At 27.0% G+C, this 25,755-nt stretch overlaps 3 protein-coding genes across 3 annotated transcripts; all 3 read left to right on the top strand.

The window, feature by feature from the left end:
- Positions 1 to 412: 412 nt before the first annotated feature.
- Positions 413 to 6,946, top strand: LOC145839437 (proteasomal ATPase-associated factor 1-like). Its single transcript, XM_082947010.1, has 4 exons — positions 413 to 507; positions 5,945 to 6,044; positions 6,424 to 6,553; positions 6,933 to 6,946. Exons 1-4 carry the CDS (start codon positions 413 to 415, stop codon positions 6,944 to 6,946), a joined length of 339 nt encoding a protein of 112 aa, XP_082803136.1.
- A 17-nt stretch (positions 6,947 to 6,963) lies between these two features.
- On the top strand, positions 6,964 to 10,584 carry LOC145848586 (uncharacterized). Its single transcript, XM_082953958.1, has 5 exons — positions 6,964 to 7,031; positions 7,444 to 7,571; positions 8,524 to 8,756; positions 9,942 to 10,052; positions 10,496 to 10,584. Exons 1-4 carry the CDS (start codon positions 6,996 to 6,998, stop codon positions 9,998 to 10,000), a joined length of 456 nt encoding a protein of 151 aa, XP_082810084.1. The 5' UTR covers positions 6,964 to 6,995; the 3' UTR covers positions 10,001 to 10,052; positions 10,496 to 10,584.
- Positions 10,585 to 15,076: 4,492 nt separating this feature from the next.
- Positions 15,077 to 25,648, top strand: LOC145833216 (proteasomal ATPase-associated factor 1-like). Its single transcript, XM_082940413.1, has 8 exons — positions 15,077 to 15,142; positions 21,310 to 21,409; positions 21,775 to 21,906; positions 22,301 to 22,399; positions 22,827 to 22,954; positions 23,712 to 23,944; positions 24,315 to 24,522; positions 25,269 to 25,648. Exons 1-8 carry the CDS (start codon positions 15,093 to 15,095, stop codon positions 25,525 to 25,527), a joined length of 1,209 nt encoding a protein of 402 aa, XP_082796539.1. The 5' UTR covers positions 15,077 to 15,092; the 3' UTR covers positions 25,528 to 25,648.
- Positions 25,649 to 25,755: the final 107 nt, after the last annotated feature.

Here is a 25,755-nt window from a genome sequence, read left to right as displayed (position 1 = left end):
TCCTACGAACAATTATTTAAAGCGCTTCTTTTTTGTGTGAAATAAAAACTATTGAAAAATATGAAAATCAGAAAGTACACATAAAAGTCAGTCTAAGCTAAAAAAAGCTTAGTCAGTAAATTTAAAAAACATTTAATTCTTTTATTTTTTACTTATACCCTTATCCGTAATATTCCTTACTTATACGCCTTAAAGTTTAACCAAAAGATAAATTTAAAATAATTAAAATTAGAAATAATTTAAAAAAGCTACTCTTTTGCATACTTAGTCTTTTTGCAGCGTTTTACAGCTCAGCTGCCTCAGACTGACTTTGAGTATACTTGCCGAAAAACTCAATTATAAAGCAGAATTTAGTTTTATTGTTGGGGAATTTTATTATAGAAACTACATTTTTAAACTTATACCATGAATAATGATAATACATTTGGGATATCACCATAACATCACATCTCATCTAATGGCTAAACCATATATTATAATACAGCCTGATTGGAATGAAGCATTGTGGTAAGTCTTTTGTTAACTTATACAAGTACAACATTTAAAAATTATTTAGTTAGTATTGCATTATTTGTAAAAAGATGTTTTTTAGTATTTACAGGCTAAAAAATATGGAGAAGGTATATTTTTAGTGGTGTTTTAAAATTCTGATAAAATTGGTATAAAAAAACTTTCGTCCATACTTTTGTTTTAGATAATTTTTACACAGCTGACAATATCTTAAAAGTCTACGAATACTTTTTTAATCTGTGAAAAATATCTTATGATATATAATTATAGCTTTGATATAACGTCTAATGTTAATTTTTGTAAAAATATGTTTAAGGGCATAGGGGGGGGGGGTGAAAACCCTTTTTTTGTTTTTGATATTATTTTATATAGTTTTTACTTAGCTAAAAAATGCTTTGTGATTTAAAAAAATCAAAATAATTTTTGAGATATAGCTGGTCAAAGTCAGAGGCAACAATAGGTTCCTTATGGGTGGCGCAAACTAAAACAGCAAAAATAGACTAATTCACTAAAAGTCTATCTTCTCCTACGTTTTTTTGAGATAACTACCTCAAATTTTCAGGAAATGTATTAGAGTTTTTTTGTTTATTTTTTATATAAAATTTTTATTTTTTATTTTTTTTAAATTCCGTTCCAACAGAATTTTATAAATATTGCAAGGAACAATTTCTAAAAATTTGAGGTAGTTATCTCAAAAAACGTAGGAGGAGATAGATTTTTAGTGGTTTCTAGTTATTTGCCGTTTTAGTTTATGCCTCCCATAAGGATCCTATTGTTGGCTCCAACTTAGACCGGCTATATCTCAAAAATTATTTTGAATTTTTAAAATATGTAAAAAGCATCTTGTAGCTTAATAAAATCTATATAAAATAAGATCAAAAACCAAAAAGGGTGTTTACCCCCCTATGCCCTTAACTCCCCTATGCTCTTAACTGGTAGTTTTGTTGCTAATGTTAAATATAAGAATTTAAAATAAAGTTGTTTACCTACCTTATGGCTTTAAAGTATACTTGTATTCAATTTAAATATTTCCAATAGTTTTTATATTTATTTTAATCTAAGTAATATTGATATTAAGGGCATAAGAGGGGGAGGTAAACCACCTTTTTCACAATTTGATCTTATTTTATAGAGTTTTAACTAAGCTACAAGATGCTTTTTACAAATTTAAAGAATTCAAAATATTTTTTTGAGATATAGCCTGTTGAAGTCAGAGCAATCAATAGGCTCAGGTTATGCTTAATTTTTGGTGAACACACTTTAATTCAATATACAGGAGTTATTTAACTTTATTTTCAATGATTTTCAATCTTACTTTGAAAATAACTACATAAGTCCTATTTGTCCTTCATAAGTATTGTCTTTAGCTTTCCAATGTTAATATTATTGAAAAGAACAGAAACAATTAGTTTATCTAATAATGTAAAATATAATTTTAAATGACACTAAGTTGAAATGACACTACTGTTAGATTAAATAAAGCCTAATACCAGTAAATTTTATACTAAGTTCACAGCTATATGTAACATACATAAACCATAATACTAAAAGAATACAAAAAGTTTAAAAGTCGCATTGTTGAAATGAGATTGTTATATACAGTTAAAGAGTCACCTAAGGTGCCAGCTAAAATTGCATTCAGTAATATAAGTACATAAGCAGGGCTTCAGATTAAGTCAAAATAAAATTGAAAGCTATCTAAAATAAAGCTGATAAATTCCTGTATATTGAACCTAAAATTCAATTAATCACATAAAATTAAGCACAACCTAGGTTCCTTATGGGAGGCGCAAACTAAAAGAGCAAATAACACTAAAAATTTATCTCCTTCTACTTTTTTTGAGATAAATACCTTAAACTTTAAAAAATGTTCCTTGGAATATTTAAAAATTTTTGTTAGAACTAAATTTTTAGAAATTAAAAAACTAAAATTTTAATGAGAAAAAAAAAAAACTGTTTGATAATATTTTCAAATATCTACTGACTCAACTTTCAATTATTTTCTGACTTAACTTAAAACATTTAGTTTAATTTATTTCTTTTTTCCTATTTTGATAGTTCCTTTTCAGACTACAAATAAAGTGTTGATAAAAAATGTTTGTTTTTAAAAAAAAAGTTTACAAACTTATATACAACCTAGTAAACTGTGAACTACTTTGCTATTATAAAAAGCTTTACTTAAATTATAAAAAAAAGTTTTGTAAAAATTTATTGTGTTATGTACATAGAGTAATTTTTTGTTGTTTTGCCAAAAGATTAAAAAACTTAAAACATTTTTCTTAAACTAAGTGCCCTAAATTTTTAAGAAATACAGCTTGAAAATGTCAAAGATATTTTAGTGTTTTATACAAAAAAAAGTAAAAAAAAAACAAAAAAAAATAGTTTATAGTATAATTAAGTTTGAAAAATTGATATTGCTTTAAAATTCATATTTAAATTGTATAACCATTTTTATTTTTTAGTCTGAACTTTCCATAGACGCTTATTATACTCACTATTTTTGATTTATTTTGTCTTGGAAAATACCTGTGTTATTCTTTAAAAGTTATTTAGTCTTTCTATTTAGCTTTTTACTGATATATAACTTTTACAGAATAACAAAAGTGTTTTTCAAGACAAAAGAAATCAAAGTGAGTATAGTAAGCATATATAGAAAATTCAGTAAATAAATTTATCAGTAAAAAGTTGTATATGAAGACAAAATTTATTGTTAAATATGATAATACAAATTAAATTATTTTAAATAAAAGCACAAAATATTATTATTGTTGTGTAATATTGGACCCAGGCATCAAATTCTGAACCTCTTATACAGAAGATACACAAAGAGTAAAAACAAAGACAAACACTGAGACATTTAGTTTTTAAAATTCAAATTCGGTAGAAAGTAAAATTAAATAGATAAAGTACAATAACTAAAAAAATAAATAGAAATAAAGGACATTTTAAGTAAGAACACATTGTAAAATTGTATAAAATATTCATAAAAAGTAGTACAAAAACATCATCCATATGTATAGTATGTATCAGGGGCGTCGCGTGGGGTGTTGCACTGCCGCAACTGCACCACCTTGAAATTTTCTAAGAAAAAAAAAGTATCTATAACGTTTTCGTTATTTTTTTGAACGAAATCTCTTTTAAAACTTCAATTTTGAAAACGACCATTTTGCCCACTTCACTGCCGCAAACTCTTAGCTGACTGCCGCAAATGAACTCAAAAAAGCAAAATTTCTTCAAGAATTACCGCAAAATCAATATCTTGCGGTAAGTTAGCTAAGTTGAAAATTCCCTAAAACAGGACTTGCTTAAGTATCATCTACAAGCTATTGTAAACATAAAATAAAAACAAAGCAAGCTACTGCAAAGGATTAAACTTGAGTTTATGTACCCACATGATTTTTTTTAATTTAACAGATCACTTCTATTAAAAGATTTGTCATAAATTGCATATTTTGAAAAAAAAGATAAAAACCCTAAATCACCAAAGTCTTAAAAATTTGATTTTTTATTTTAATCTGCATACATAAACTTAACTATTACTGATTATTGTTATCATAAAGTTAATAAAATAAATAATAAAATTCAAGTTCTGAAAAAAAGAATTAAGAAGTTTTCTATAAACTTCTAGTTCACTCTTACAGAAAAATATTTTAGATTTATATTAAATAAAAAATAGTATTATTGAAACAATCACATATTTAAATAAAGTAAATAGCCTTAATTTAGAAACTTTGATTACTTAGAGTAGTTTAACATTTTAGGAAAATTTAGTCTACTTCTACTTTATATAACTTTTGGTTTAATTTTTTCATAAACAAAGCAAAAATTTTAGATAAAATTGTTGAAACATGGTTGCCTTGCCTCTTAATCAGGATAACTTAGAAATGTTAAAAACTCAAGATGACCCAAGATAAATTAAAACAGACCAAATTAGAAAAATATTCAGGCTGACTAAAGCAGTTTTAATTTTTACTCTGAAAATAACAAGGTTATTTAATATTAAAAAATAAGTGTTTTACCCCTATGGCCACATGAAAACTAACTAACCAAACTTTTACTTCTATAATGGTTACATATTTATAAATTATGTTTAAAATTCTTGAAAAGTTCAACAGCCTCACAACTAAACTTAAAAAAGTTTAGCTCCTGAAAAAAATACTGTCATCAAAATGAAAAACAAATAAATACTAAATAAAGAAAAGATACCCTTAAAAAACTATTGAATTTTAAACCTCCAACAAAAAACATTAAAATTAGAAAAAAAGTTAATAAAAATGTTAATGTTTGTAAAAAAAATGTGCAAATTAGTGAGAGTAAGGGGGGAGGGTGTATAGGCACTTTTTTACATGTTGTTCTTATTTTAACCTTTTCAGAAAGCTAATAGTTACTCTTTAATAAACTTGAAATTTCCAATTAAACTTTTAGTTACAACCAGTCAAAGCCAGAAAGTACAATGGTTTATTATACAAGGAGCAAACCAAAACAGCAAAAAATACAATTTTACTGAAAACCTATATTCTCCATCATTTTTAAAACAATTTTTAATTAAACTTTTTCATCCTAATTTTTTTTAAACTTTATACTTTTGTTGAAGAGAAGTTTTCAATTTTTAAGTATCAATATATATTTTTATATATACAAAAAAAAAACTTTTGTTATAACTTTTTTTTTCTTGGTGTTTTAAATATCTAATTTAGCATTTTTTTTTGTTTTGTAAAAGAAACATCTAAAGATTTTGAGGCCAACTTATAAAAAAAAGATATGATTTTAGTGAATCTGATTTTTTTGTTGTTTGAGTTTATATTATAAAAATAAGGATTCATTTGTACCTCTGACTGTGAATTACCATATCTCAAAAATTTTAAGAATTTTTTATATTGATAAAAGACAACTTGTAGTTAAATTAAAACTGTATAAAGTAATTTCAGTAAAATAATTCTAAAGTAGATGTTAAGGGCATAAAGGGGGGGGGGGGGGTAAAACATTTTTTTAAACACTGTTTTAGTTTGTGCCTCCCATTATGAACCTTTTGTTGCCTTTGACCGGCTATATCTTAAAACATATACTGAATTTTTAAAATCTGTAAAAAGCATCTTGTAGCTTAGTAAAAACTTCATAAAATAAGATCAAATTGTTTCATCCCCCCTATGCCCTTAAAAGCAAAGCTTATCTTCAGGTGTAGCAAAAGTTCAGTTGTTTTCAAACGTGACAGTAAAAACATATTTTTATTAGAATAATTGATATTTTTTTAAATTCTGCACCACCTAAAAAAAATACCACGCGACGCCACTGGTATGTATGGTATGAAAAGTAAGTATTTTTAATTGACATTAGTTTATTATTATTAAACAAAATATTTAGTTTACTTACAGTGTTTAGAACCAAGTTTATAAAAATATTTTATTTAAATAATATGAATAAGTTATATTTTAAGGGAACCCAAAGGTAAATGTTGGGTTATGTTAAAAAAACATAATGAAAAATCAATTCATGGATATCTTTTGCAAGTGGGGGAAAATAAAACAAACAGCCGGGTTTGTTTGACATTTCATTTAATTATCTTCATAGCACTAGTTTGATGTTATTTTGGTTAGAAAGATTGCTACTTAAAACTAATTTTAATAGATATAAAATCAGTAAATATGGTTGAAGTAGTTTACTATTGAGTAAAAGTAACAATAGTCATAAATTTACTATTTCTAAAATATATTATGATTTCAAAGTATCTCTCGGTTCAGTTGACATTGTTTAAAGTTTTTGTTGCTTCTTAACCAGTTAACATTTAACGTGTATTTATTTTTTTACAATAAACATTTTCGAACACTTAAATTTTTAGATAGTGCTATGAGTTGCAAAATTATTTTAGTATTCTATGAATTAATTTGTCTTGTAAACATAATTAAACACAAACAGATAATAGGTAGCGAAGGTTTTGAAGTGTTGAGCATGTCCAGAAGAAAAATTGTTGTCAAACACAAAGACTCACAATGCTGTTCCACTTTCGTTCCTCCTGTGCAAACTTTTGATCATATACATATGAAAAGTGAGAGTTATTCTTTTGAATACTTTTTGACCTTTTTACTTTAACTTCTATACCATCTAACAATTTTGAACTTGTTTTTTGTGAATTGTGAATAATGCTTTTTTCTATAACTTTTCAGTTTTATGCTCTAAAATCTTGACTTACATGTAGTTTTTTACTAAAAGTTCTCACATTTATAAATAGGACTTTAAACCTTTTATTAATGTTATGTTGTTTATATAGTATTTATCAACTAAAGCAGTCACTTAAAAGTTTAAATTTAAGTTAATCTATATCTATTTAAGAAAATTTCAATTAACTAGTTATTAGAAACAATTATTTTCCGTGGTATGTACAAGTTTATTAATTAAATTATTAATTACATATTGTTGACAATAAGGTGCAAGACGTTGATATTTCTCCAAGTGGTGGATTGGGAGTGTCCTGTTCAACTGATGGCACAATGTGTGTATGGGAAACATCCAATGGAGTTATCAGGGTAATTGTCATGATTTATTATAAGTAAGAAAATTATAAGTCTCATCCTTTTGTTTAGTTCGTTTTACATGTTTTAAAAAGTAGTTAAGTTATCTATAAATTAATATTTATTAATTTTTTTCTGTAATTAAAGTAATAACCAATTTAATTTGCTTTACTTTACAATTTAATTCTTATTTATTATTTATATATACAGTATTGATATAAAAGTTTTGTACAATTTTAAGGTTTATAAAATTTATGTATTTATTGAATTTAAAAATAAAGGAAAACTAACTTTAGCTTTTTTTTGTTCTAGAGAGTGGTTATGCTTATTTATGCTTATATACATCAGTACTGCAAACTAAAAAAATTTCAATTATTGTTCTAAATAAATTTATTTCTATAATTTTTTGTTCTCCACTCTTATACAGAGAACATTGGAAGACCACGTGGGAGATGTGAACTGCTGCAAGTTCTATCCGTCGGGAAAGGTGGTTCTATCAGGCGGAAGCGACACCCAGCTGAAGATATGGTCTGTTGAAGACGGTTCTTGCGCCAGGTTAAAAAACTTAATATAGAGTTTAAAGCCGTTTTTTAAACAGTATTGATCTGTAGTTATTAAAAGGGTGTAGCTAGAGATAAGTTGATTTTTTGGTGATTAGAAAGTTAAGTTTAACATTTCAAATAGAACTGGGCTTCTTCTTTTCAAAACTGGTTTTGCTTCTTTTCTGCTACAAATATTTGAAACTTATGTAAGTTTAGATGTGGCCATTTTTTGTTTGGTTTCTGATCAAAACTTAATTAAAATACTTCTTAATTTGATGTCGAAATTAAAGCTTGGAACAACTACACAAAAATACCTGAAATACTTGTAAATGTTTACTACTCTTTGTACCTTTTTTATGGATAAGGTTTTTATGTACCTTATGTTCACTTGAAAATTAACCTATTTCATTATTGCAAAAAAACCCACAGGAGTACCTAAATTAATATTATCCAATTTTCTTACGGTGTAGTGTCTAACAAAAAAATTATATTATTTATTTAAAAACTCAAAATATTTAAATGTTCTTATTTTTTTAATTTTCTATGTTTTCCAAAAACTCAGGGATGACTTAAGGCTGTTTGAGGGAATACTAAGGGTCATATAACTCAAAAAAAAAAAAAAACAAACTCCAATTTTTTTTTCTTAGGCTAGAGCACATATAATAGAAAATAAATAAAATATCTCAAAAATTTTTACTAAACATAAAAAAAATTATTTTTAAGATTTTCAAGAACAGTTTGTAAAGAAAATTTATATAGAGAAAATAGTTTTTAGAAAATAAAATTATAGTTTTTAATTTTTAAAATAATTAATATAATTTTTTGTTAGACACTATAACATAAGTAAGAAAAATGGTAAAAGAATTAGTTATAAATGAGTATTTCAGGTGCTCCTATCTGTTTTTGCAAGCCACTTTTTGAAAAAAAAAACGAATAATTTTTATTAATATTAAGTTAACCATCAGGACGCTGGCGGGGTCGCACAGGAGCGGGGTGCTGTCGGTGGACACGGTGCAAGTGGGCAGGAACGTGGTGTCAACGTCCAGGGACGGCACCGTTCGTTTGTGGGACTGCGGCTCTTCCAAATGCCTGGCTGATTTCACCAGCGAGCTGGAAACGTTTCACGCGGTCAACTACTGCCAAGTGCACGGTTGCGATCCGGCTGTGAACGCCGGTGCTGCTGTTGACAGGATGCCCGGTTGGTTTTATTGTTGTTCAATGAAATAGTTTGTTATATCGAATTAAAAGTTAGTATAGTAATATAAACAAGTTTTCAGTTTAATAAAAACCATTTGTTACTCTTTACTTATCACTAGATTACTATTTTGTTCTGATGTACTGTATGATATAAAAATTAAGTAAATTTTTGTTATTAACTTCTTCTGCATTAGATGCATTTAATCTAAGGTATGCATCGCGGACTGCAGTTAGAAGTGAATAGTTTTTATCACTTTGATCAAATAATCATTATGATTGTGTATTAAAATTAAACAATTAATATATCTGCCGGTAGCGCGAACCGACCCAAGTTTCTATCGCACAGGTATTGTTACGTAATAGATTGGTTTAATTTTGTTTTTTACTGTTCAACTGTTTGCTTTATGGTTAGACTAGTAGCATTGTACATTTTGAAAGCGTATGTTTAAAAAAAGTGTTAATTTTTTGCGGTGTTTTTTTTTTTTGCATGGTAATATTTTGCTTGGTTTTGTATTATAAACTCGAAAATAGTTATTTATAAATTTTTAAAAGCAATTATAAAACTTTATTAAGATAAAAACTTTAAGTTTTACGAAAAAGTGCATATTACATTTAATAAGTTTAACGGTTTCCCAAAAGTAGTAAATACATTTTTCTCTATACTGTCATGCATTATTACTTTTTAAGGTCAGTAGTTTAACTACGTAAATGAAGAGCTTAGCTGTAAGCTGTTTTTTTATAAAATAGTTTTACTAGACTTTTAAATTTTCACAGCTAAATTTTACGACTTTACCAATAAACACTCACTCCCTTAAGACTCTTTATTTGTTTTTGTTGATCATAAATCTTTAAAACACATGCGGGCTTAAGAGGCGCGGTTCAATTGATCTGTTAAGTTGTTTGTCATGAAAATTAGTCATGAAATTTTTAACTAAAATTTTTATGTTTAAAAATTATGTTAGTAAAATACATGTTAGTAGCGTTTTTTTTTGCAAATTTAAAAAATCACTAGGTAAAGTATTTTCAAGTTCAAAAATTTTATTTAGTATAAAAGCAAAACAGTTATAGTTAAGTCTGCAAGCCAGGACAATTAATTGAGTTTGTGTCTTTTTAATTACGCAATTGGCACTCATTTTAGTAATTCACACACATTATGTTGCATGAACATTGTTTGCACACGATTTAGATTTGCACGAAACGAAGTCAGCAAGACTTTGGACGCCAGAACGAGGCTCAAGTATGTGAAGGGTTGCTCGCTTCCGAGGAACAACTCGCACAAGTACCACACTGTCACAAGGTTTATATTGATTATAATTATTTTTGATGAGAAGTAAAAGGTTTGGTTGAAATGAAAATTTGTACAAAGCAATTTTATTAGAAAAAAAAGTTTAACATTGTTTATATGTTTGTTTTTTTCTTGTTAATTTTTTTATATAAATGATTAGAGTATTCATTTAATTTATGTACAGTATTTTACTGAAAGTAGAGTGTTTTTTTGAAATGCATGCGTTTTGTTTGTTGAACTCAGCTTAATTAGATCACTAGTTAAATATTTTATTATTAAACTTTTAATATATATATATTTGATAGTACTTTTAAAAGTTTTTTTAAATCTATAAAATTCCTTTAGCATCATTTTTTTAAAACTTTTAACTCTTGGGATGCTTTCTTTCCATATTAGTTCTAAAACCGTGTTGTAATTTTTAAAAAGTGTTTTTTTTCAAACTATTTTCAAAACAGCCAGGAAAACCTGCTGGCAAACTCCCCCATGTCCCCCGAAGTCTTCGTGAAGTCTCCCCAAGACACCCACAGGAGGGTGTCGATTGACGTGAAACCCGACGTCATAGCAACGAGAAGGGTGAGTGGCAACCGGAGGTCCGTCATCGAGTACTTCAAAAACTTCTCGCCCGATCACAGGTTCGTTGTTGTAATTTCGATTTTAATTACGGGATCGTTGTTTACGTATGTTAAAAGTCAGTGTTTTCAAACGAAGAGGAATAAAAGGGCTATGTTAAATAAAAGGGCCCGTTCTAAATTTAATTATTGTTATCTAAATGTTTTGAAGTTTTTCAAATTAAGATGACAATACCTTATTTATTTAAAGCCAAACGTTGGTATCTCCTCTTTTTTTACCCTGTATCTTGTTTTCTATGACATTGATATGAAAAATTTTTAATTTACAGTATTGTTATATAAGTTAACTGAAATTTCATAAACTTTAAAAAAATAGCGATGAAGGCAAGCAAAAAAGAGTATCAATAAGGGCGAGAAGAAGTTCCAGAAGGAGGTCAAAAAACAATAATACCGAGCAAAAGGTGAATGAGGAAGGCGAGGCAATTTGGTGCCATTGCAGACAGCCGGAGCACGGTGCGATGGTCGGGTGCGACGGAGAGAATTGCAACTACAAATGGTTCCATTACGAGTGCGTCGGTCTCAAGCGAGCACCTCGCAGAGCCACGTGGCATTGTGATGACTGCACAAAAGACTGATGACCTGTTTGATTCAATAGCTTGATTATTAGTCGTTTTTATTGTGTTTAAGAGTTTCAGATGATGGTTTTATTGACTATTTAGACCGGTTTTAGAGCTATCCATCACAGATAACAAACTATTTTTAAAGTTGCATTTTTTTAATGACTAGAAGTATATGCATGGAACTGTTTTTGAAATTTATTATTAAATATAATTTACAAGTTATAATGATTTTACTTAATTTCTGGACATTAATTTTCTATAATATTTTTGCGATATGAATTTAACACAAGCTATTGAAAAAAAAAAACATTAGTTTTGCTTTCTCGTAATGCAATTTACGATTGCATTTAGATTCTAGAGTTAGAATAAGAATACTTATTCGATAAATTGAAAACAGTTTTGAGAAAAAATAATTTGAGTAGTATTTTTTTAGACTGGAGTACTAGCAATGAGATATCTAACTAATTTTAAATTTCTTACTTTGTTTATTTAAATCAGTAGTAAACTTTATTTGTGCGTAACAAAAACCGATACAGTTTTCTTAGTAATGTAGAAACATATTTTTATTGCAATAGGTTTATAGTTAGATAGTTAATATTTTCATAAGTTAAAGCTTGAAATACTCTTGTAAAAGCATTTAGATGTTAATAAGATCCTTGAAACTAGATGTATTCTATACCATGCTGGATTGAATTGTTTTGATTTGTCGTACATAAATTATACTTTTAATTACTTATTAAAGTTTGTTTAAAACCAAAATGAATAAAACAAGTAAAATTATAGTTCTTAAACTATGAACAACACTAATAAAACTTATAAGCTCAACCGTTCTTAGATAAAAATAAAGAAAGACAGTAAATTGACTTCAGCCCAGCAACCAATAGCTGTTGTACAATAGAATAGATAATGATAATAGAACAGATAATAAAATAATACAATAGATGACTTAAGTTTTACAAGAAAGGTCTCTGTGCTTGCTTTCTTATAGAAATTGTGCCCTGAGCTATTTGGTTTGTGTATTTTTTAACTACTTTACTTAATTAAGACAGATTAATCCCGCAACAGGGTATATATTTTTTATTCGTAGTTAGTTGTCAAAATGTCGAGGTTCTAATAAGTTTGTGATTTCGAATCAAGTTTTGTACTTTATTTGGTCTTTAACTTAACGAATATTCAAAGAGATTGAAAATATATTACATGTGTACCATATATATGTATATGTCAAAAATACTTAATCAAGTATATTCTAATATAAAAAAAGGTCGTCCATACATGCTGTTTTTTATTAACTAAGCTTTTTATAATTTAAATAGAGTAATTAGCGAACGTATGCCTTTTTTTTGAATTGTTATTCGATAATTTAAGTAAAACATGCTCTTACGAAGTATAAAAACTTAACATTCTACTAAGCAACTTCAAGCCATTACAACAGCAAAATAATCAAATTATGAGTTTAACTAGCCTTTTTTTTATTTTATAGCCAACATATACTCTATTAGAAAACTTTTAATATTTAATAAAAAAAAACTTACTGGATTCAGTTTAATACATTTTGTTCTAATGACTATTTTATTTATGAAGAACCATTTGGTATTAATTTAGGGCTAATTAAAAGTTTACTTTTGAAATCATGTTTAACTATAAACTTTATAGAAGATACATTTCCTTATATTCTGTTCGCCTTGACTAGGGCAACTCTGATGTAGTATTTTAGAAAACGGGCTAAAAAACGTGCTTAATATTTTTATGAGCTAAAACTCGAACATTACGTTTTTGTTTGAGCAACTTGATACACAGGCGAGTCAATTAGCAGCAAAGATGCATTTAATACTTAGCTTTTAATCTAACTAAATATTTTTGACATTTTATTATCGTTCATTTTGATGTATATAACCTGGTTTTTAAAATTTTATTGGTAGAATTTCATAAAAAATAGTATAAATATTGAACCATAAAATAGTCCACATCAAAATTGTATTGCAATACTTCCATCGCTAAAAATATTTTTTTTAAGTATTGCAGTTATAAATAAGAATAACTAATACTAACCCTTGGTAGGCTATTTGTTTTCTTGTTATTAGTTTATTTATTTTCTAACTATCACTGTTACCTTAAATCTTTACTCTTGGCCGTAACTTTTTCAATTTAAGTTTTGTTAATAATTTATTTATTACCATTTAAATCTATTGCTTAACTCTCGTGCAAAAACAAATCCGTACACATATTACCCGTCCCTCCTTTTTTATGTCTAACCACTTCAGCCAAACCTTTATATGGTCTTTAAAACTTATGCAACAGACAAGTTTCAGATTTAATTTTTTTATATTATACAAACAGGAAAAAGGTAACAATACAGCAGTACATTAACAAAATTTAATTAAACCTTTATCACTAGCCCGTTTAACCCAAAGTTTAAAGTCTATATCGTTACCAGAGTGAGTTGCTAGTTGAGCACTGAAGTGCCAAAAGTTTGGTTTCTTCTATGTTAAAATTTTTATGCTAAAGAAAATACAGTACTGCTTTTCATCAAGCTGACCTCTAACTGTAAACATCTCTTAGTTAAAGATATGACAAATAAAACAAAAAAATTTAACTGACTAAAGTATAGATTAAGAATAAACCAAGTTTTAACCAATCAAAATCGATTTTGCAGCCTATTGAATTTTATATATAAATTCTAACCCTTAGACCCTAACTTTCTTTACCAAAACGTATAAGATATAACAATTTGATTGAAAGGATTAAATTTAAATAAAGAAATGGGTAGGTGTCAAACACACACGAAGTGACACTTTTGCACGAAAGACCATTTTTGAACGAAAGAACACTTTTGCACGAATACACTTTTGCACGGGTTGAATTTTTTTATATTAATTTTTCTTTTTTTTACTATAACTAATACCATTAACCTTTACCCTCGGTCAGCAACGTTTTTTTCTTCCTGTTTTGTTTGTTTGTTAGTTCTTATATTTTTATTTTCTCGTTATTTATTTTATTAGTCATTTATTTTTTATTTATTTTTACTATCACTGTTACCTTTAACCCTTTCTCTCAGTCGGTATTTATTTCTATTTTGTTAACTAGTTTATTTTTATTCATTTATTTTCTTTTATGTTTTTCTTTAATAATTTTTATTAGTTGTTTTATCTTTTTTGTTTCCACTATCACTGTTACCCCTATTTAGCTTTTACCCTCGGTAAGTTTTAAATATTTATCTTTCTGTACGTTTATTTATATATATATTAAAAAAATTATTTATTTTATCACTTTTTTGCAAAAATGACCCTTCGTGCTAAAGTGACCCCCCGTGCAAAAGCGTCCATTCGTGCTAAAGTGTCTTTGTGCATATTTGACCCGTTCCCGTTTAATTATTTGTTTATAAAAAGTTTTTTTTGTGCACTAGGTCCTACGAACATTTATTTAAAGCGCTTCTTTTTTACGTTCAAAAAAAACTATTGCAAAAAGTAAAAAATCAGAAAGTACACTTAAAAGTCAGTCTAAGCTAAAAAAAAGCTGAGTCAGTAAATTTAAAAAACATTTTTTTCTTTTACTTTTTTTCTTTTTTTTCTTTTCCGTTATATTCCTTACCTAAATGTATTAAAGTTTAACCAAAAGAAAAATTTAAAATAATTAAAATTGAAAATAATTAAAAAAAGCTACTATTTTGCATACTTAGTCTTTTTGCAGCGTTTTATAGCTCAAACGGAGCTTTGATTTGAGTATACAAGCCGAAAAACTCAATTATAAAGCAGAATTCAGTTTTATTGTTGGGGAATTTTATCAAAGAAACTCCATTTTTAAACTTATTACCATGAATAATGATAATACATTTGGAATATCACAAAAACTTCACATCTCATCAAATGGCTAAACCATATATTATAATACAGCCTGGTTGGAATGAAGCATTGTGGTAAGTCTTTTGTTAACTTATACAAGTACAAAATTTAAAAATTATTTAGTTAGTATTGCATTATTTTAAAAAAAAGATGTTTTTTATTATTTACAGGCTAAAAAATTATGGAGAAGGTACATTTTTAGTGGTGTTTTAAAATTCAGATAAAATTGGTAATAAAAAAACTTTCGTCCATACTTTTGTTTTGGATAATTTTTACACAGCTGACAATATCTTAAAAGTTTATGAATATTTTTTTATTCTGTGAAAAATTACTTATTTTATATAATAGCTTTGATATAAGATCTAATGTTAATTTTTGTAAAGATATCTTTAACTCCTCTATGCTCTTAACTGGTAGTTTTGTTGCAAATGTTAAAAATAAGAATTAAAAAAAAAATTGTTTACCTACCTTATGGCCATAAATTATACTTGTATTCAATTGAAATATTCCCAATAGCTTTTTATATTTATTTAAATCTAAGTAATATTGATATTAAGGGCATAAGAGGGGGAGGTAAACCATCTTTTTCACGATTTGATCTTGTTTTATAGGGTTTGAACTAAGCTACAAGATGCTTTTTACAAATTTAAAAAATTCAAAATATTTTTTGAGATATAGCCTGTTGAAGTCAGAGCAATCAATAGGCTCAGGTTATGCTTAATTTTTGGTGAACACGCTTTAATTCAATATACAGGAGTTATTTAACTTTATTTTCAATGATTTTCAATCTTACTTTGAAAATTAGTACATAAGTCCTATTTGTCCTTCATAAGTATTGTCTGTAGCTTTGCGATGTTAATATTATTGAAAAGAACAGAAACAATTAATTTATCTAATAATGTAAAATATAATTTGAAATAACACTAAGTTTAAATGACACTACTGTTAGATTAAATAAAGCCTAATATGAGTTAATTTTATAACTTAATTACTATATGTTCACAGCTATATGTAACACATGAACCATAATACTAAAAGTATACAAAAATATTTAAAAGTTGCATTGTTGAAATGACACTGTTATATACAGTTAAAGAGTCACCTAAGGTGCCAGCTAAAATTGCATTCAGTAATATAAGTACATAAGCAAGGCTTCAGATTAAGTCAAAATGAAATTGAAAATTATTAAAAATACAGCTGAGAAGTTCCTGTATATTGAACCAAAGTGTGCTCACATAAATTTAAGCACAACCTAGGTTCCTTATGGGAGGCGCAAACTAAAACAGCAAATAACTAGAAATCACTAAAAATCTAACTCCTCCTATGTTTTTTGAGATAAATACCTTAAACTTTAAGAAAATGTTCCTTGGAATATTTAAAAAGTTCTGTTAGAACTAAACTTAAAAAAGTTAAAAAATGAAAATTTTATGAGAAAAAAACAAAAAAAAAAACTGTTTGATAATATTTTAAAATATTTACTGACTCAACTTAAAACATTAAGTTTAATTTATTTTATTTTTTCCTTTTTTGATAGTTCCTTTTTAGACTACAAATAAGGTATTGATAAAGAATGTTTGTTTGTAAAACAAAAGTTTACAGACTTATATACAACCTAGTAAACTGTAAACTTCTTTGCTATTATAAAAAGCTTTACTTAAATTCTAAAAAGAATATTTTTGTAAAAAGTTATTGTATAATGTACATAGAGTAATTTTTTGATGTTTTCCCAAAAGATTAAAAAACTTAAAGCATTTTTCTTAAACTAAGTGCCCTAAATTTTTAGGAGATACTGCTTGAAAATGTTTAAAATATTTTAGTGTTAAATACAAAGAAAAGTAAAAAAAAAAAACAAAAAATAATAGTTTGTAGTATAATTAAGTTTGAAAAATTGATATTGCTTTAAAATTCATATTTAAGTTGTTTAACCATTTTCATTTTTTAGTCTGAACTTTCCATAGATGCTTATTACACTCACCAACTTTGATTTATTTTGTCTTGGAAAAGCTGTGATATTCTGTAAAAGTTATTTATTGTCTGTATTTAGCTTTTTGCTGATATATATCTATTACAGAATAACAAAGGTATTTTTCAAGACAAAAGAAATCAAAGTAAGTACAATAAGTATATGGAAAATTCACTAAATTTAGTAAATAAATTTATCAGTAAAAATCTATATACAAAGACAAAATTTATTGTTTAATATAATAAAAAAAATTAATTTATTTCAAATAAAAGCACAAAATATTATTATTGTTGTGTAATATTCAACCCAGGCATCAAATTCTGAGCCTCTTATACAGATACACGAAGTGTAAAAACAAAGACATATAGTTTTTAAAATTCAAATACGGTAGAAAGTAAAACTAAATAGATAAAGTACAATAACTCAAAAACAAAAATAAAGGAAATAACATTTTAAGTAATAACAAGTTGTAAAATTATATATAATATTCATAAAAAGTAGTACAAAAAAACATCATCCATATGTATAGTATGTATGGTATGAAAAGTAAATATTTTTAATTGGCATTAGTTTATTATTTTTAAACAAAATATTTATTTTACTATCAGTGTTTAGAACAGGGTTTCCCAAAGTGGGCGATATCGCCCCCCTGGGGGCGATTTTTGTATGTCGGGGGGCGATAAATAGTAAAGGGGCAAAAGGGTGGGCGAAAACTAGTAAGGGGGCGAAAAGGGGGCAATTTTCAATTTTTTTGCAGACATTTAGTTTTCACTTTTTAGCTTGCTTTTTTACTTATTTTAGCCTGCTATCAAATATTTGACCCTGAGGTAAAACTTAAATAAAATAGGTCCATTTCGTTTACGTGAAATTTCTAGAAAAATCAAAAAGTTTAGGACTCCTCTTTTCAAGTAATTTACAAATTTTTATTCATATCTTTTCTCATTTAACAATTACATAGGTCATAGATGAGTGGAAATCCTCTCACCATTTCATAACCTGACATATATGCCATTTATGATCATAACTGCTTTGTAAAAATCTATGTTATCGATCATAAACTATCACCCTATGATATTTCCAAATGTTTCTTGAAAAGTCACTTGGTTAGAAAAAAAAACTATATTAAAGTCAATTTTGCAATAGAATAAAAAATTTGTAATAAATTAAGATAAATTTTGTAAGTTTTGTTTTTGAGCTTGCACTACTAAATTAAAAAAAAGTAGCTTTTGATTATCATGTATTCACATGTTTCTTATTTATGTTTGATAATTCTTAAAGAAGTGAAATGGTTATAAAAAGGAAACTGTCTATAAAAGTTTTTGGCTGTTTTTAATTCAGTTATTGATTATTTTCTTAAAAGGATAAGGTATTGGCAGACAATCTTGTTAAAAGAAAAATAAAAGAAATGAAAATGCTTATATGTTAGACTTATATGGTAAGTTCTACCATCTGAACAAAAATTTACAAGGTAAAAACTTGAACCTTGTGAAAGTCATAAGTAAGATAACCAGTTTTAGAAACCATCTTGAACTGTATGGAAAAAATTTCAAAAATAATCAGCTTGCAAGTTTGGAAAACTGAAAACTTTAAATAAGTGAAGGTGATGTAGAAGTGCTTTCATCTCATCTGAAACAGTTTAAAGGTGACATTGATAAACGGTTTAATTACATTTTTTGATTAAATGTCTCGAAGTGGATTATGGATCCCTTTGAAGCAGTAAGTCAAAAACTGAAGTCTTTTTGAAGTAAACGTTTACTTATAGGAAACCTTCTCAGACTTACAAACTGACCTTGAACTTAAAGTAAATTTTTCGAAAGAACGATAAAAAAGCTTTTTGACTCAACAAAAACTAAGGCAAAATTTTACCATCATTTGGGAGGAAGTTAGATTGTTGTATATAGCTTTTCCTTGTAGGTTGTTGAGAAACCTTACAGTTCAGTTATCAACATCTTTAGCAAAAGATCTTGTCTAGATATTTGTAATTTGTGATTTTTTGGGATATTTCTTATTTAACCTGATTTTTATTGTATTTAAGTATGCTTTTTTTTAATAAAAATCTATTACTTTATTTATTCTACAACAGGTTTGCTTAATGCCTAATGAATATAAATGATGGTAGATTTCCTCTTTAGTTCGCACTTTTTACCAAAAAAAAGTACTTTCTTAAATTTGACTTAAATAAAGTCTATTACTAACTAATTATTATTAAAACAACAATATTTATAATATTTTATTGTTTATACAGATTTATTGTTTTAAATGAATGATTATTTAATGTTTTAGTTGCTTTTATGTTTATTCATAACATTATTGCATTATAATATATTGAAATCTTCCACTTGTATAAAAAATTATCATGTTTTCTTGAGTTCCCACTTTTTGATTTTGTTCAAAGTGTGAACTCAAACGGAAGTCTACTGTATTAATTAAGTTGTTTATGATTTTAAAGTTAGTACTAGTTTTGCTTTGACCTGGTTAACTTTGTAGTTTATATTTGTCGTTTTACATCACACAAAGAAATTTAATAAAATAGTGATTTAAAAATTTATTTGAAAGTAATTTATTTGACAGATTTTTGTTATTACTTGTTGAATCTGCATAAATTAAAAAAAAAATGATAACCATTAAAGTTTTTATTTCAAAAAAGATTAATTTGGCTTTAAAAGAGTATAGATATGAGGTCTCTATTTGAAATGACTTCAATTTTTAACTTAAAAGATTTTAAAGTTAGTTTTACTTTCTAAGCTGAGTTGATATTCTAAAAAATGTATATTTTAAGGAGATTGAAACAATTATTACAACTATTTTTTGTTTTATCTTAGTTCATAATATTTTAAAAGTTAAAATGTGTTGTTTATTTTAACAATTTAATCCTAGCTTTAAACTTTTCACTATTTTCCTCTGTTAAATTATTAGAGGTTGATAGCTAGATTAAAAATTCATTTCTGAACGGAATTAAATAAGCCATCAAAAAGACCGCTACAGTTACAAAACAAATTTTTAACCTAATAAAACGTTTTTTAATTGATTATTTTCTATTCACAGAAATAACCGTAAAACCTTTAGTTCTTTTTTTAGTTAGTTTTCTTTAGTTAGAAAATAAAATTGTTAAAGTTAAGGTTTAATTTTTTAAAGGTTATTTCAAATAAAACACTATTTAATGGTATTCTACTATAAAACATATAGTTAAAAAAGATTAAAATTGAATTTAAACTTTACAACTAACTTGCTTATAATATTTCTAAGTGTTAAAAATAATAATTTTACTGTATTAACAGAAGCTATTAATGAAACCAGTTTTCATGTGAGACAATCGACCAGCCGGTCAATCTTCCTCAAACTAGATCAGCAATGATGTTTTAATATTTATTCCATAATGTGTCAGATAAACTATTTATTCTTTTGTAGTTTTTTTAATCTCTGGTATAGAAATTTTTAAATATGCTTGTTTATAAAATGGTTTAAGTATATTGTGCGGCTTAAATAAGTAAATGACTTCTAAATTTCCGAAATTCGTTATATGAGAGATTATTATAATGTCAGGTTTCATTTAAGATTTTAGATGGGTAACTTACGGTTCAGATACAGTCAAATTTCGGCCCACTAAATAACTTGAAAACTACTTGTGCAACACAATTGAAATTTAGTATTTTGATAATTAATATTTTGAAAAACGCTTTCATTTCAGTTTTTAGTTTACAGTAGTACTTCCTAGATCACAATAGTACTAATCATTTTATTACTATTTTGCTCGAGTTTTTTAATTTTCTTGTATGTTAACTTTTAAATTACGCAGCCCGCAAGTACATTTTTTAGCAATTCAAAACTAGAAAGGATTTTTAGTAAATATGACTTGCTGACTACAAAAGTTGTCAACCACTAACCTATGGATTCATTAGTTTCAAAACAATACATATTTAAAGAGAATTGATTACAGAATACATAGGCTTTTTATTTAATTAAGTATCTTAATACACTTTACTGGGCTTAAAAAAAACAACTGTGAATTATTTTCTCAAGCCCTGAAACTACTTTTACCACAGCCCAAAAGTGCATGCATAAAAAGTACCAGACTAAATTACATTTCGAACACAACTTTTTCGGCTAAAAAGTGCGTAGTCTAGAATAAAATAACTTTATTTTATAAAATACTGGGGGGCGATTTTTTTTAAAATTTCTCAAAAGGGGGCGATTTCGTAAATTAGTTTGGGAAACCCTGGTTTAGAACCAAGTTTATAAAAATATTTACTTAGATAAATGAATAAGTTATATTTTAAGGGAACCCAAAGGAAAATGTTGGGTTATGTTAAAAAAACATAATGAAAAATCGATTCATGGATATCTATTGCAAGTTGGGGAAAATAAAACAAACAGCCGGGTTTGTTTGACATTTCATAGCTCTAGTTTGATGTTATTTTGGTTAGAAAGATGCTACTTGAAACTAATTTTAATAAATATAAAATCAGTAAGTATGGTTGAAGTAATTTACTATTGAATAAAAATAACAATAGTCATAAATTTACTATTTCTAAAATATATTATGATTTCAAAGTATCTCTCAGTTCAGTTGACATTGTTTAAAGTTTTTGTTACTTCTTAACCAGTTAACATTTAACGTGTATTTATTTATTTACAATAAACATTTTCGAACACTTTAATTTTTAGATAGTGCTATGGGATTGGAAAATTATTTTAGTATTCTATGAATTAGTTCGTCTTGTAAACATAATAAAATACTAACAGATAATAGGAAGCAAAGGTTTTGAAGTGTTGAGCATGTCCAGAAGAAAAATTGTTGTCAAACACAAAGACTCACAATGCTCTTCCACTTTCGTTCCTCCTGTGCAAACTTTTGATCATATACATATGAAAAGTGTGAGTTATTCTTTTGAATAATTTGTAACCTTTTTACTTTAACTTCTATACTATCTAACAATTTTGAACTTGTTTTTTGTCAATTGTAAATTGTGATCAATGCTTTTTTCTATAACTTTTCAGTTTTATGTTCTAAATTCTAAAATCTTCACTTACAAAGTAGTTTTTTACTAAAAGTTCTCACATTTATAACTAGGACTTTAAACCTTTTTATTAAAGTTAATTTATTTATATAGTATTTATCAACTAAAGTAGTCACTTAAAAGTTTAAATTAAAGTTAATCTATATCTATTTTAAGAAAATTTCAATTAACTAGTTATTTGGAACAAATATTTTCGGTGGTATTTACAAGTTTATTAATTGAATTATTAATTACATATTGTTAACAATAAGGTGCAAGACGTTGATATTTCTCCAAGTGGTGGATTGGGAGTGTCCTGTTCAACTGATGGCACAATGTGTGTATGGGAAACATCCAATGGAGTTATCAGGGTAATTGTCATGATTTATTATAAGTAAGAAAATTATAAGTCTCTTCCTTTTGTTTAATTCGTTTTACATGTTTTAAAAAGTAATTAACTTATCTATAAAATAAAGTAATTTTTAATTTTTTTCTGTAATTAAAGTAATAATTGATTTAGTTTGCTTTAATTTACAATTTAATTCTTATTTATTATTTATATATACAGTATTGATATAAAAGTTTTGTACATTTTTAAGGTTTATAAAATTTATAATTTTATTAAATATAAAAATAAAGGAAAACTAACTTTAAAAACTCATTAGTTTCTTTTTGTTCTAGAGAGTGGTAATCCCATTATAGTTATTTACATCAGTACTGCAAATTAAAAAGTTTTTAATTATTTTTCTAAAATTTATTCTGAAGTATGATAATTTTTTGTTCTCCACTCTTACACAGAGAACATTGGAAGACCACGTGGGAGATGTGAATTGCTGCAAGTTCTATCCGTCGGGAAAGGTGGTTCTATCAGGCGGAAGTGACACCCAGCTGAAGATATGGTCTGTTGAAGACGGTTCTTGCGCCAGGTTGTTTAAAAAACTTACTATGAAGTTTAAAGCCGTTTTTCAAACAGTTTTAATCTGTAGTTTTTAAAAGTGTGTAGCTAGAGATAAGTTGATTTTTTGGTGATTAGAAAGTTAAATTTAACATTTCAAATAGAACTAGGCTTCTTTTAAAAACTGATTTTGCTTCTTTTCTGCTATAAATATTTGAAACTTATGTAACTTTAGATGTGGCCATATTTTGTTTAGTTTCTGATCAAGCTTAATTAAAATACTTCTTAATTTGATGTCGAAATAAAATTTATATTATTTGTTTAAAAACTCAAAATTTTTAAATGTCCTTACTTTTTTAAATTTCTATGTTTTTCAAAAACTCAGGGATGTATCTAAGGCTGATTGAGGGTTAACTGAGGGTCATAAAACTCAAAAAAAATAAAATAAACTCCAATTTTTTTTTCTTAGGCTAGAGCACATATAATAGAAAAGAAATAAAATATCTCAAAAATTTTTACTAAATATAAAAAACTACTTTTAAGATTTTCAAGAACAGTTTTTAAAGAAAATTTACATTGAGAAAATAGTTTTTAGACAATAAAATAATAATTTTGAATTTTTAAAGTAATTAATATAATTTTTTGTTAGACACTATGACATAAGTAAGAAAAATAGTAAAAGAATTAGTTATAAATGAGTATTTCAGGTTCTCCTGTGCGTTTTTTGCGAGCCACTTTTTGAAAAAAAAAAAACGAATAATTTTTATTAATATTAAGTTAACCATCAGGACGCTGGCGGGGTCGCACAGGAGCGGGGTGCTGTCGGTGGACACGGTGCAAGTGGGAAGGAACGTGGTGTCAACGTCCAGGGACGGCACCGTTCGTTTATGGGACTGCGGCTCTTCCAAATGCCTCGTTGATTTCACCAGCGAGCTGGAAACGTTTCACTCGGTCAACTGCTGCCAAGTGCACGGTTGCGATCCGGCTGTGAACGCCGGTGCTGCTGTTGACAGGATGCCCGGTTGGTTTCATTGTTGTTCAATGTAGTGTTTTGTTTGTTATATCGAATTAAAAGTTAGTATAGTAATATAAACAAGTTTTCAGTTCAATAAAAACCATTTATTACTCTTTACTTATTACTAGATTACTATTTTGTTCTGATGTACTGTATGATATAAAAATTAAGTAAATTTTTGTTATTAACTTCTTCTGCATTAGTTGTTTTTAATCTAAGGTATACATCGCGGACTGCAGTTCGAAGTGAATAATTTTTATCATTTGATCAAATCATTATTATGATTGTATATTAAAAATAAGCAATTAATATATTAAAAAATAAAAATACATACAAATATTACAAGTATATTAAATTTATAGTATTTTCAATGCAGAAGAAAATGGAACTGACAACAAACTGCTTGCGTGGGGAGACGAAGACGGGAAGTTGACGGTGGTTCACATGGCAACCAGGGAACCAGTGTGCTCGTATCACCATGGCAACCGCACTGCTTGCAACGCCATCATGTGGTTGGATTCCACTCTTGTGATTGGAGGATTTCACGATGGGAGAATTGTTGTTTTCGATGTTGTCAACAACAAGTAAAGCATTAATGTTTTTATTTGAAAAAGTTCTAAACTGCATATAGATATGTTATTCAGTACTTTAAATTTTGTATAACATACTTTTAAATACAACAATATTTACTATTCAACTAAGTCGTCTTTTGAAATATTTAAAACCGGTAAAATTTGAAATGATCTTAGAAGACAGGTTGTGTTTCGGGAATATTTTAGCTTAGACCAGGTTTTCCTAAAGTGGGCCAAGTCCTTGACAGAAATTTAGGGGGCCATGAGCAGTAAAGGGGCCATAAGGGGGGCTATAGTTTTAAACTTACACTTGATGTTCTAGAGTTGATGATGAAGAACAAAAAAAATGTCTTAGTTGTTTTTAATGGTAGTTTTTTGTGTAATCTTGTTGAAGGGAGCTATAGGTTTTTTGTTTTCTTCAAAAGGGGGCTTTTTGAAAAAAGTTTGGGAAACTCTGGCTTAAACTTTTTAGTATAATAAACAAGAAATTGCGCTGATGATCGTTTGTTGCTGTCTTATTGTTTAAAAAAACACTTTAACTAAAAAGCCATTCTCATAATGATCGTAGATTGTTTTTTTGTTGATTAAAACTTTAAAAATGTATTATGATCCAACTTTTGTTACTAGTTAATTATTATTTGTACTATTGTTAAATTCGTCAATTTATGAAAAAGATTAAGTCAAGAAATGTAATTTTAACAACTCGCTGAAACACAATATTTTCCCATTAAAACGCTCTAAAAGTATTATACTCACAGAGTTTCGTGCACAATGACTTGCAACGCTTCGGCCGTCACGTCGATTTCCAAATCAAGCCGAAAACAAATGTTTTGGACGAGCTTCTCGGACGGCAGGGTGGCCCTCTTCCAGCTTTCGGACCGGCAAGTGGTCACGAAATGCGAGCTGGTCGGTCCGGACTGCGACTCGGTGTACAAAGTGGTGGAATCATCCAATCAGGTGTTCAGTTGCTGCAGGGACGCTAAAATAAGAAAGTATCTGCTTGATTTCGACGTTTGATTGCCATCTTTAATTTAAGTTTTTTTGTTTGATTTTGTTTATTTATTTTTCACTGTTCAATACTTTTTGTTTGTTTTTGATACATTTGGTTTAATTAAAGTAGAGACTTATGCGTGGAAAAACCGTCTAGTTTATTGAATATTCTAAAAAAAGTTAATTTATATTTTTTTAAATAGTTTTTTTATTGAAATATGTTTTTTTTATTTACTTCTTTTTTGTTAAAATGCT

This window comes from Thalia democratica, chromosome 1 (assembly GCF_965202585.1).
Source record: "Thalia democratica chromosome 1, ktThaDemo2.hap1.1, whole genome shotgun sequence".
Classification (NCBI taxonomy): Eukaryota; Metazoa; Chordata; class Thaliacea; order Salpida; family Salpidae; genus Thalia; species Thalia democratica.
Note: the sequence above shows the minus strand (reverse complement) of the source record. Positions and strands in the feature narration are given on the sequence as shown.